Here is a 12793-nt window from a genome sequence, read left to right as displayed (position 1 = left end):
CTACTAGGTGATATACTAATTACGACAAATTTTAACTATTGGCTCTTATAATACCTGCTCATCAGCGCTCTTCCAAATCTAGTTACTATTGGCAATCGATATTTGTTTATTAAATCTAGGTAGGTACCTACTACTTTTAATTACTAACCGCCGTCACGGATCTCTCCAATATTTTATGTTGTAACTTACTTGAACTTGCTAATTATTTTTAATTAACTGATTCTTTTATTCGACGATTTCACAAGATTTAAGAATGTAGATACCATTCTAATAATTATTGAACATACATTTTTCAAAAAGATTTTTTTCTATTGGTTATAATGTATTTATCCATTATGCTACGAGGTGACATACTAATTAATAATTAAAAGGCCAATAGTTAAAATTTGTCACAATTAGTATGTCACAATATGGAATACAAAAATCTTGGCTGTAGCACTGGTGGTACAAGCCATTACTTAGTTACAAATAAATAAATGAAAATTATAATTACATCATCAATAACTCTGTCCAAATTGAGGATGTCGTTGGCGAAGCAGTTGTCCATCCATCTCGCGCAGGCTTCGTGGTATGTGAACGTCCCGTCTTCCCATTTCGTGGTGGCGTTCTGAACTATCTCATCTAGCATGCGTAGCTCTTTCCAGACCGCCGCTCTAAGCATGTTTGAATCACCATCTTTGGAGACGACGATCAGGCGCCCGAATCGACCTGTTGAAAAAAAATTGCATGAAAAATGGGCTCCTGCAAAAGTTCTTAACTGTCACGGTTTGAATCAAATATATTGAAAAAAATTATTTAATGCAAATAAAGAAGATAAAGCTAAAAAATCGGTGTATGTACTTATGTACGCGCGTTAGAAGTTATACTTCTTTGGCGTAACAAAACAAAAAAACTCATCGTCATACAGCGGTTATAATCGATTCAGAAGTGCCCATGATGAATTAATAAAAAATCAAATTTTATGGGCGTGTTATTATGATTATATTCATTTCGGTCTAAATGGTATTTTATCGATATAGGTACCGTCAGCAATAATATTATGTATGGGAATAAATAATATTATTCCAGAATGTACCTACTTTGGAAGAAAAAAATCTCAAACCTTTGTTTCAAAAATTTAGCAAACTGATATTTCGACCATCTTTGGTTAAACAGATGTTGTCCAACTGTTTTCGTTAACAATAATAATCTATTACAAATCAAAAGTAAAACATAATCTATTTAATGGTTTAACCGAAAGTGACTTTGGCTTTTGTGATGAAACATAATAATTATTATTGTCTTCAATTTTTATAAACCTCTATTAAATAAATTGACATGGGATATGCGACAAATATTATCTTAAACTGTATTGTGTATGAAGTATCTAAATATTGTAAATTTATAACATACCATTGTTTGAATTATTTACCAATTCAACATTCACAAAATTTATTTATCTATTGATATATAATTTTACTCATAAATAATACTTACATAAATATAGCCTCAAATCGTAATGAATAAGCATAATAATAAATTGTGTTGCATTGGCGCGCGCAACTTCCGTCACACGCCAAAAAATGCGTTACATCGGCGTCACACGCCAAAAATACACTCTGATCTGTTTTCCCAAACGCGCCAAATGTGAACTTTTGTATACAATCATGAATTTTGGCATGATTTATTTATTTAGGAAACAGTATTATGGCATTACAGCGATTGGCCAATGCGCCATAATATATACAAATATATAGTACAAGTATAAATACAAATTATAAAAATGACTTAATTACAAATAACAACCAATATAACAAGAAAGTATGTGCTTATGTAGATATTAAAGTAAAATGATAAATTATACAATTATAAATTTTGCCTAATTAACACGTCCACAAACATGCTATAGTTAATAAAAAATAAATCAAGCTCTATGGTGCCATCAAATAAGTTAATCGCACGATACACAGCATCATGAAACATCACACCCGTCCTGCGACGAGATATCATGAAGACCGTACGAGTGATATTGGTGGGAACATGAAAATTATTATTTGCCAGTATATACGGATTGTAAATGAACCCACGAAGAAATAAAAAGAAATGTTTGGTAGACATATCCAAAGGGTAATTTTTAACATATTGCTGTTTTAAAATTTACTTAGGAGTTACAAAATGAAAGCAAAATTTCAATTTTCTATTATATAATAACAAAATAAAAATTCTTGAATATGCCAGCATTATTTGGAGTCCTAATAGGTCCGGTCCATCCACACAATTAAGTTGGATCGAGTCCACAATAGATTTCTTAGATTTCTCTACTTAAGAACATGCGGGTTCTTTCCTTATGACAATGATAATAAAATGAATTCCCCGACTCGCTTTCTTCTGGGTATGCTATCAATGCAATCCCTGTCCACCCTTAGAGTGATTGCTCTTTTAAAGCATTTCTTTTTACTTCTTCGTGGGTTCATTTACAATCCGTATATACTGGCAAATATTAATTTTCATGTTCCCACCAATATCACTCGTAACTCTACGGTCTTCAAGATACCTCGTCGCAGGACAAATGTTATGTTTCATGATGCTGTGTATCGTGCGATTAACTTATTTGATGGCACCATAAAGGTTGATTTATTTTTAATTAACTATATAATGTTTGTGGACCTGTTAAATAGGTTAAATTTATAATTGTATATATATATATCATGTTTATTTAATATCTACATAAATACATGCTGTCTTTTCTACTTTCTTGTTATATTAGTTGTTATTTGTAATTAGGATATTTTTATAATTTTGTATTATCTATCAATCGCTGTAATGCCGTAATACTCTTTTTTTCTAAATAAATAAATAAATAACCGTCTTATTGTTAAATTAGCTGTAAGTTATTTTACATTGTATATTCACGATCTTCAGTCATGTGATCTTAGCTCAACGAAGAAGATTTATTTGTAGGAGTACTTACTAGTGTACTCTGAGATTTATTTGTCGGGACATCACTATTATAAAAAAACGCTTTGCAGTATTATAAGTCAAAAAGAAATATTTATGTATATGATAACACCCCAACACTGTTTAAAACACACAAACAATCACGTAAAATAGCAAATTATAAGTAATCAATACAACACAAATAGTAGACCTCGTTTTTCACACTTATATACTAGGTATACAATGCTGCCAATTCACAGTTTTTTATTTTTTATATAGTTACCAATTCAACCGTATTAGAAACGTTTTGGAATCGCTAGCATTTTATTTTTGATTACTCTCGCGTCGCATGGTTTTCAACCCCAATATTCTGATAAAATTCAATTTAATAGACCTTATGCGTATTGTAGCCATAACAACTTCTGGATCTTTCCTCGTGTCAGGCTTTTTAAACATTAATAGTAAGGGATGTTATACTAATTACTACGCTCCCTAACAGGCGAATACATTTTTAAATCCTGTGTCCTTATTTTGTTTTAAAATATTTATTGTTACTTGCTTTATTGTAATGAGCTATTTTTTAATCTAAATATCACGTTTTGATAATTTTAGGTACATATTTTTTTTTTAATAATCATGTAACTGTATTGTAATAAAAGAAGTTCAAATCATTCCATATATTAAAGGTATTTTACAACGTTTTTCTTAGCTCGTATTCTTATTTGTCCGGTGGTTCTTTGTCCGGTACAAATCTTGCAATCGATTTTTAACTAACTTCCCGACTAGTTAGACATTTGAAACTTGTAGAATATATCAGAACACGATGCCAATGCATTTTTTAAAAACTTTTAGCTATCTTTAAGTATAATTGAATTCATTTTCAGTTAATTCTGTTTTGTATGAAAAGTTATTTCGACACCATTATTGGTTGCTAGGGGTCTGGGGTCCTAGCAACTAAATTATTAATATATACGTGCGTTACTATGGAAATCAATATGACATGTCAAGTACATTTTTTTTTTGATCATTTAAGCTAGTCAAGAACTTTTTATATACAACGTTTTTAAATTTTCTGTTGAACCATATAAACTTGACAATTCTATGTATTAATAATTTAGGACAAATAAGGCAATTGTCAACAAATGATTTTTTTGCTATTTTGTAACAAACAAACAAATATAAAATACTGAAATGTCATTTTGATTTCCATAGTAACGCACGTATATAAAAATAATTTAGTTGCTAGGACCACCCCCTTAGCAACCAATAATAACGGATTTCTTCCGAAAGAACTTTTCATACAAAATAGAATACACTGAAAATTAATTCAATTCTACTTAAAGATGGCTAAAAGTATTAAAAGAATGCATTAGCATCGTGTTCTGATAATTATTCTAAAAGTTTCAAATGTCTAGCTAGACGGAAAGTTAGTTAAAAATCGATTGCAAGATTTGTACTGGATAAACAACCACCGGACAAACAAGAATACGAGGTAAAAAAAAAACGTGGTAAAAATAGTTTCTCGTCGAGTAATCAATAATTGATAATGCATATGGGAAAAAATGCACTTACTTATATAATTAATCACACGTAATTTAATGTGCAATACTTGCATCTGCATAATAAATTAATTCGTCATAGGTATGCAATAAGAATTAATAGCCGTGACCGATTTTGACTGCTGACATTGTGAATGAATTTGTTTGTTTAACCTAATATTTCCACCGCAGCTCAAGTTAACATTATTAAACTAATACATAACTTAACCAAATTCAAATAAAAACTCAAATCAAATTATTGTAACTATGAACATTTTTAACGGGGCCCTAAAAATCAAATTAGTGGGATAGATAAGCCTGTGGTTTTCCACATAATTTCTTATATCTTGGTAACAAATTTGACACTGTCCATTCCTCGTTGAGCTAAGCAATCCATTAAACTAATAATTGAGTTGCTTAGGCCCTATAGTTATAACTCACTCATTCCAAAAATCGAGTTGTGAGATAATCGCAAAAAAACACCAGAGCACTGTTTTTTTGTAATTAGAAGAGAAGTATTGAACTCCCATAAATATTAATGAGTGAGTGAGTCGATTTACATTATTTTTTTAAAATATATATGTATAATACTCATAAGGTTGCAGACACACTATGAGAAATACTTGATTGGTTAGAAATGCCTTGATGATAGAACTCACATTATTCACTGAAAATTGTTTTTTGTATTTGTAAATGTTTTAGAATTTAACGTTGTCAATGTTTTTCAGTAACTTTTGATAGCCAACTATTTTTCTTTATATAGATTAATGTCTTTAGAATCACTTAGTGTATTTAACTAAAAAAATGACAAAAATTGCAATGTGACTTATGACGCTAGGTTACTCAATCATTGAAATAATATATTTTTGTCACACACATTGAAAACCGCAAAATAAATGAATTACTCACAATGTATTAAATGTCTAAAAATAATTTTAAGAATGTTATGGGCTAATTTTTATATTGATTGATAACAATTTAGTATCGTTTTGGAATTTTCTTAAAAGTAATTACTTCTATAATATAAGTATGTATTAATTTATTAAATAATGGTAGGAGGAAAGTATATCATATTACTTTTTCTTTGGATATAACTTATTTGAATTTTTGAAAATGTTGTCAAACGTGTAATAAATAATTAAAATTTTATACAATTGTTGTAAATAGTAATAACAAAATATATTTTAATAATAATGTAATCTATTGTCGCTGTTCGTATGGAAAAAATAATAAAGCACCAAGTCAGTTTATATGCGTACCCACGGAAATCAATTGTTGTTAGTTTTTAGTGATTTTATCATCAATTATTTAGACTAAGTTAATAAATAGGTATTCACAATATTTTTATACAGATGATAATCCCGTGACCTTTTGTTATCTTCCACACAATATTCGTGTGACTTTTTGATAAAAAAAAATACTGGTTCACGCGATAACAGTATTCTTGAATGACGAAAATATTCTCATTTATCTTTTGGTTAATTTTATATAGGCCACGAATAAGATTTTGATAATACATCAGTATGGCTAAATTCATTATAAAATACGTCAGTTTTAAGCAGTTTTGGAATATCATCTTTGTATGGGATTATGGTCAAAGTCATGTCTTTATTATAAAAAACAGCATTTGAGCTCAGCCGTATCCAGTATCTTATAGAGAACTAATAAGATTAAATCTGAAAAATCTAGTAATGCATCTGATTGGCAAAAGCCGTTATCTCTAGACTAAACAGAATTTAAAAAAGCATGCAGGTAAATACTTCCCTGCTAATTGGAAAGACAGTGTTTTTTGTTTTAGTGAAATGCTAACATAACGACCGTGTTTAGGAAAAAGGACGTAACCCTCACTGAACAAATTTTACAGGAGAGGCAAAAAACGTTTTTGAACATTTTTAGCTTAGACTATAGATACATTAGGTTTTTAGTTTAATATTTTTTTTAAAAAATAGGCACAGACATTGGGTGTATGATGATTGATGATTTAGTGTAATATATTTTCGATCTAATAATAATTAAAGAAGTTATTACAGAAAAATCATTAAAATTGCGGACAAATGCTTTTTTCCATAAATTAAAAATTAATTAATCTCAATTAAAACCTGAATTTAGATAATAATTGGCATTTGCGGCTTACTTCCTTTTTATAGAACATGTATTTAGTTGTATACATTGTTAATATCTAATAAAAGCACTTTTCGAAAAATCGAGGGTTGCGCCCTCTTTCCTAAACACAGTTGAAAGTTTTAAACTACCCTTTCTCTTATAGTATGTAAAATTATTGGATTGTTTTAACATACTCTAAAATATACAATGTCTATTTAAAGATTATGTCAAATACATCCAATAATTTTACATACTATAAGAGAAAGGGTAGTTTAAAACTTAAGTTCTCATTTCAATAAAACCAAAAACACTGTCTTTTTAATATCAATACTATTGACCGAGGATAATTGATGGAATTTGAATTTAAAATCTAATGGATTTAAGTTTTTTACTATTCCATTTGAGTCGTTTTTTGTGACCCGAGTTTCGACTTTCGGCATCTTCAGGTACTATATGCACTCGCCAAAAGGTAAATACTCACTGACAATAAATACAGTTAGTTCTAACTATTTTACATAAAATAATACAATAAAGTAGGTAAGAACTGTATCACCTACCTAGATGCCAAAAGGCAAAACCCGGGTCGCAAAGACGACTCAAATGGAATAGTACAAAATTTAAATCCATTAGAACTGTCTTTTTACTTAGCAGAATAGATGCGCTAAAATACATTTAGTATGGTTGATAGTCTTATCAATAATAATTGATATGTCTATATAGTGTGGAAGTCATGTACTCTGAATTCAAGATATAGCAAACAGCTAGACGTTTTTGGTGGTGGGTACCTACCGGTATATGATACTCCATAAAACACATTGCAAAAATATAATATCTGTTTGTAATATTATGATTAAAAAATCTAACACAACCTACTGTTTCATACTGGATGAAATTTTAATGCTTCATTGTACTGGGTGTATCCACATTATTTATTGAGTTACACTATGAAGGTAAAGGCTTATTCATTATTGTGAGATTCTGCAGAGATGCCAGGAAATATTATTGACCTACGTAAAGGTCGGCCGAAGGTCTTGGCATCCTTAGGCGGATTCGTTTTCTTATGTTTAAGTATGCCAAATACTTGCATGTTGCAAATATATCAATACTCACTGACCCCAATAATGCAATATTTCTTGTTATCAGGTATAATTTATTTAATATTCCTTCAGTTCAGTTTCATTGAAATATGTAAACTTTATGTAAAGAACACATCTCCAAGCATATATTGATAATAGCCATCTATATAAATTTCGCTATACTTTGTCATCAGCAAAGTATAGATATATATTTTATCAACGGGAGCTTAAAATTAAACGCAAAACATCGCAATACTGTTAGGTATGCCATAAAGTACATGTGTACTGAATAAGCTTATTCTAATAAATTTATTTAAAAGGTTGTTACACTATTATTGTATAAAAATTTGTAGCTCAATTATTCATTCAAATTATGTGTTTTCCAAACACATTTCTAATACCCAAATGCAAAATCAAATGTTAGTGTATGTTATCATAACATACATAACAGAACGTGTTAAAATACTATTTTATTTATTTTCATGAGTAAACATTGTAAATTACTAGTTTACGACGTGCACTAGTGACTAGACGACATGCAATATAATAAGAAAAAATAAATATTAGTGAATACATGTAACTTTGAAAAACCTTAGAAACGTATCTAGTATTAGAAAAAGAAATGAAAAAAGGGGTTGGACCGAATAGGATTCGATCCAAGAAAAAATTAATTATTATTGTAAACATAGCAAAGGACGACGTCGCATTGTGTGGCTTATGAATCTCCGTGATTGGTACGAGTGCAGCTCGACCGAAATGTTTTAATGCATATCGCCCCAATGGTGCCCGATCTCCGTTGCGAGATAGCACGATAAGAAGAAGAATACTAATTTATTAGATTAATTTGGCTACAATTCTAATATAAATGTTTTATAATTACAATTAATAATCGAATCGGTTTCCATCAAATCTTATAAATATTCAGTCTAAACAGGTACTCAATACTTATACAGGTCAGTTTATTATTTTTTATTAACATTTTCAAAAGAATAGTAATATAATCACCGCAAACTTTGCTGGTTTTATATTGTAAAACCACAAAAGATCAAAATGAAAATATTTTCACAATAATCAAGGGCGTTGAAACGAATTGAAATGAGATGTTGTGAAATGATAAAATTATTGATGAACATTAAATAAAACGCATTCAAAAATAACAAACAAAAAAACTGTTTTTTAAAAAAGATATTGAGAAATTTTGTATGTTGATAAATATTACATACAATTGAATTTTCAGATATGTTGAAAAAGATTATAAAAAACTGTCAAGTTAGCAAATAAAACACGGAATTTAACAATGTCAAAAAATATATTTATTTAGGATGTTGGTTTTTTCATTAAATAAATCCACATAATTATAGTATTAACATCTGTGTTATACAAAGTTTTAGTACCAACATAAAGAAATAAATTTAAAAAATATCAAATTTAACGTGGTATTTCATGAAGAAAAATATTTGCACAAACCTATATTATCTTTTCACATATTTACCAAAGGTTGATAAACTGAATAATATTATTGTGTTTAACAAAGTATGTTAAACACTAGACTCTGTGAAAACATCATTTCAATTTTATGATCTGTCTTGGCTTATATTATAATAAATGCTTTTATACCAAAGTTTTCATTATTTTAGTAATATAATTCTCCCTATTATGTCATTTAAAATTAAGATTTTCAATGTCGTAATAACAGTAGTGAAATCCTGATATTTCAGGATCAATTTGCATATTATGATTTTTATCTGAAATAATATTATATTTGTATAATGTGGGAATATCATGATTTAACTCATTGCCATAAATACATTTATTTTATGAATGTTTATGGAATATCAATATCAAAATTTTTATATTTTGGCATTCATAATGAATTTAACGTAAATGGTAGTGTTATCATACTATTTCGTCGACACTCATGGAATGAGTAGAGAAACAAGTTCTCATCTAGACGTTGACATACATGTTTATAATATTTTTATAACTGTTTTACATTAAAAACTATTCTTTAACTTATTACTAGCTGCCTGCCACAACTCTCTATGAGACCAAATATGGAGTGGTGTGAGATTTGCTATTTTTCTGACGAAAAATAACATTGGTACAGTGGAAATTTCATATTTGGTTTTAATGTTACGAAGTAAGATAATAAAATATTATTGTATAGGTGTATTTAAAAATATAATTTGTAAATAAATTTATCACGTTTAGCTTGCCCATTTCACTTGCATTTTTGTTACATAGCAATTCGTAGATATATACTGACAAAAAAAGAGAAAAAAAATTCGGAGGTCACCCAAGTTATTCTGATAAACCATGAATAATACCATCAAATGGTTCTATATCTACAGCACCATTGCTGTAGCGCATTTGAATTTCTTTGAAGCAGCTTATTTAGCTTGCCCATTCTACATTGCAATTATATTACATACGCAATAATTCCAAAATCTAACCTAAAAATTAAATTTTAATGAAAATTTATAATAAGTAGAGAGAGAAATTACATTTTAAAAACTCTCATGACACCCAAGTTGTTCCACCAGGTATAAAATTCGTAGCTATCAATAAATAAAAAGACGTCTGAAAAATGACACTTCAAAAATGATATTAGAGAATAAATTGTAATATAAACGTAGATTGTATGCAAGTGGAAGTATGTTCGATTATTTTTTTCCGGTGAAAGAATAAGTGAAAAGTATGTAGATGACATAAGAAGCGACATTCTTTTGTTTCCTTAACTTGGAATTGTTAGTTACATAATATAAAGAAACATAATAATATATCGGAAAATACCCCATAATTTTAATATATTAGATTAGAACGTAATTATACCTTTAAATTTCAATGAGAAAATACATATCTTTGTATAGAATCTTATGACTTTTTGATTTCTTACTCCCCATATAAAGAAGGTAAGTTTTATTTAATTACTTATTAATTGAATCCAACATTACACAATATTATAATATAATAAAACTAAGTCATTGAAGATGAACATTTTAATCCGCAATATAAATAATATGTACAATCGAATCGTTTACCTATTTATAATCAAATATAACTGGGTCAATAACATAATATTTTTTTGGTAGTATTCAATCTAATTCAAAATTACATTACTGGTATCATTAATTACACAAAACTATTGCCCAACACCGATGCTTCTACGTGTTGATCGTTATACTAAATAAAAAAGCTCTAATAACTCGACACTTACTCAGAGGCGTAGCTGCCCAGTGGTAATGGTACCTATGCAAAGCCATAATGTCCAGTCGGACATGGGCCAACGGGTCCAAGGGACAATATCAATAAAATGTTGTGTTTTATTAATAAAATATTTTTAAAATAATATTGTACCGATAGTATAGGATTGAATAGATTAAAAATAAATCGCATGTAGGTAAATTTAAAACTGTTAACCTAACTAATTGGGCCACTCGATAATAAATTGCATTCAATGCAATTTCTATTTTTTTTTTGTCTTACATTATATTTTATTATTTTAATCATACATATGACATATTAAAACACCTACTAACAATTCCTTGAATGAATTCATTCTGTTTAATTAATGTAGACTGTATGTAATTATAGATGAAAAATTGGTTTTAATTTGATACTATATATACCCGTAAAAGATAATATTTTTATAACAAATCACTTCAGACATCAAAATCGGTAAGTTAATTAAACTCTTATTTCTTTTAAAACTACTGGAATGAATGAATAATTATGTCATCATCAGCCGGGGTCGATTTACTGCTTGTTGAAGAGAGGCCTCTTTGTCTCCACTCTTCTCGGTCCACAGTTGTTCGCTGCCATGTACATCCACCGTAACTTTACGAGCTAGTCTACCCAGATGGTTTTAGTGCTCCTTTGGGTACCACTGTATGTTGTCCATTCAACGAACGACGTGTCCAACCAGTTACAATTTCATCTGCTCAGCGACCTCTATTACGTTGCGTATTCTTGTCTACTTCTTTATCTATTGGTTTATTTTATGGTTTTTCAGCGTTATGCCTAATATGCACCACCTTTCCGTTTCTACTATACAGCACGAGACGTCAGTCACAAGAGGCGATGTTTCAATATAACTCAGATCTTTATAAATCACGGAGTCAAACGAGCCTATTTGCACTTGTTTAAAATATTATCTAACTGACAGTGTCCATGTGACGATGGAAGCGACCTACAGCTACTCCTCGGTTGTCCAATGTACAACCTGAACTTGTTGTCACAGATGGCAGACGCGGGCATTCGAGACCTTCCGGAACCATTGCGAACTATGCCGACCGAGATACACTTTTTAATTTTTGCATTGATGTAATAAAAAGAAGAGAAAAAAGAAAAATGATGCATGCCTGCCAGTGATCGCAGTCATATAAGTTAAAAGCAATGCCTGCACAAAAACGAACTATAAGTGCGAGTGAATAAGCATTTGGCACGCTTATATCTCCGCTCTATGCGTAAGAGTAAGATAGAATTTCTACGGCTGAATTAAATATTTTTTGAAAACGTCGCTGGTAAATATGGATTTGACTGATTAAATTCATTTAAAAACTTCGAGCACGTGTTGCTGAAATTTATTGTTTTTGTGTTAAATATAAAGTTAGTGGTAATTATTTTTATTTATTTTAGTAGAACATAATATGGTTAACTATGTTTTGTTTAAATTTGGTAGGCATACTGAGAAGCAACACGATGATATAACGTTTCAAAGTTAAGTTGATAATAATAAAATCGAGGTTCTACTGTGCGTTATACGCAAGAAACACGGCTTCATTTTGCCAAAAAATAGGCGCTCTCTATATATCATTACTCTGAGGTAAAATTTGAATTCTGCATCATCGTAATATGACCAGAAGTTCAGCCCTATTCGATATTTATTCCACAGGAATGTGATGTAAATGCGGATATAAATTGCAATTTGGAGAAAACAGTTCTCATTTTTTCTCATCCAATGAAAATGACAAAATATTCATCAGAATCATCACCGCTTTGCGCTACAACGAATTTTCTAGGTTTTTTGGCAGCAATGCCGATGCGGGTAGACGAATTGTTTTCAATAAGGTGTTTTTCTCATTCAACACATTTTCTCATTCACTTAGCATCAAGTAGAGTAGTTTGTGTGTCAAAGTCCCAGTATTTATAGGTACGCTA

The 12793-nt window shown here is 29.6% G+C and overlaps 1 protein-coding gene across 1 annotated transcript in view; it reads right to left on the bottom strand.

Moving 5' to 3' along the window:
- Ptr (patched domain-containing protein) overlaps positions 1–12793 on the bottom strand; it is a 183889-nt gene that overhangs the window by 54306 nt on the left and 116790 nt on the right. The window contains exon 3 of the mRNA XM_085957600.1: positions 494–708. Coding sequence (XP_085813726.1) covers positions 494–708 — 215 coding nt within the window. The remainder of the gene's footprint in view (positions 1–493; positions 709–12793) is intronic.

The sequence above is a fragment of the Rhyacophila brunnea genome, unplaced genomic scaffold (assembly GCF_057557595.1).
Source record: "Rhyacophila brunnea isolate RB1 unplaced genomic scaffold, BYU_Rbru_1.0 scaffold_7, whole genome shotgun sequence".
NCBI classification, from domain to species: Eukaryota; Metazoa; Arthropoda; class Insecta; order Trichoptera; family Rhyacophilidae; genus Rhyacophila; species Rhyacophila brunnea.
The sequence above is the reverse complement of the archived record's forward strand: the minus strand, read 5'-3'. Positions and strand labels throughout refer to the sequence as shown.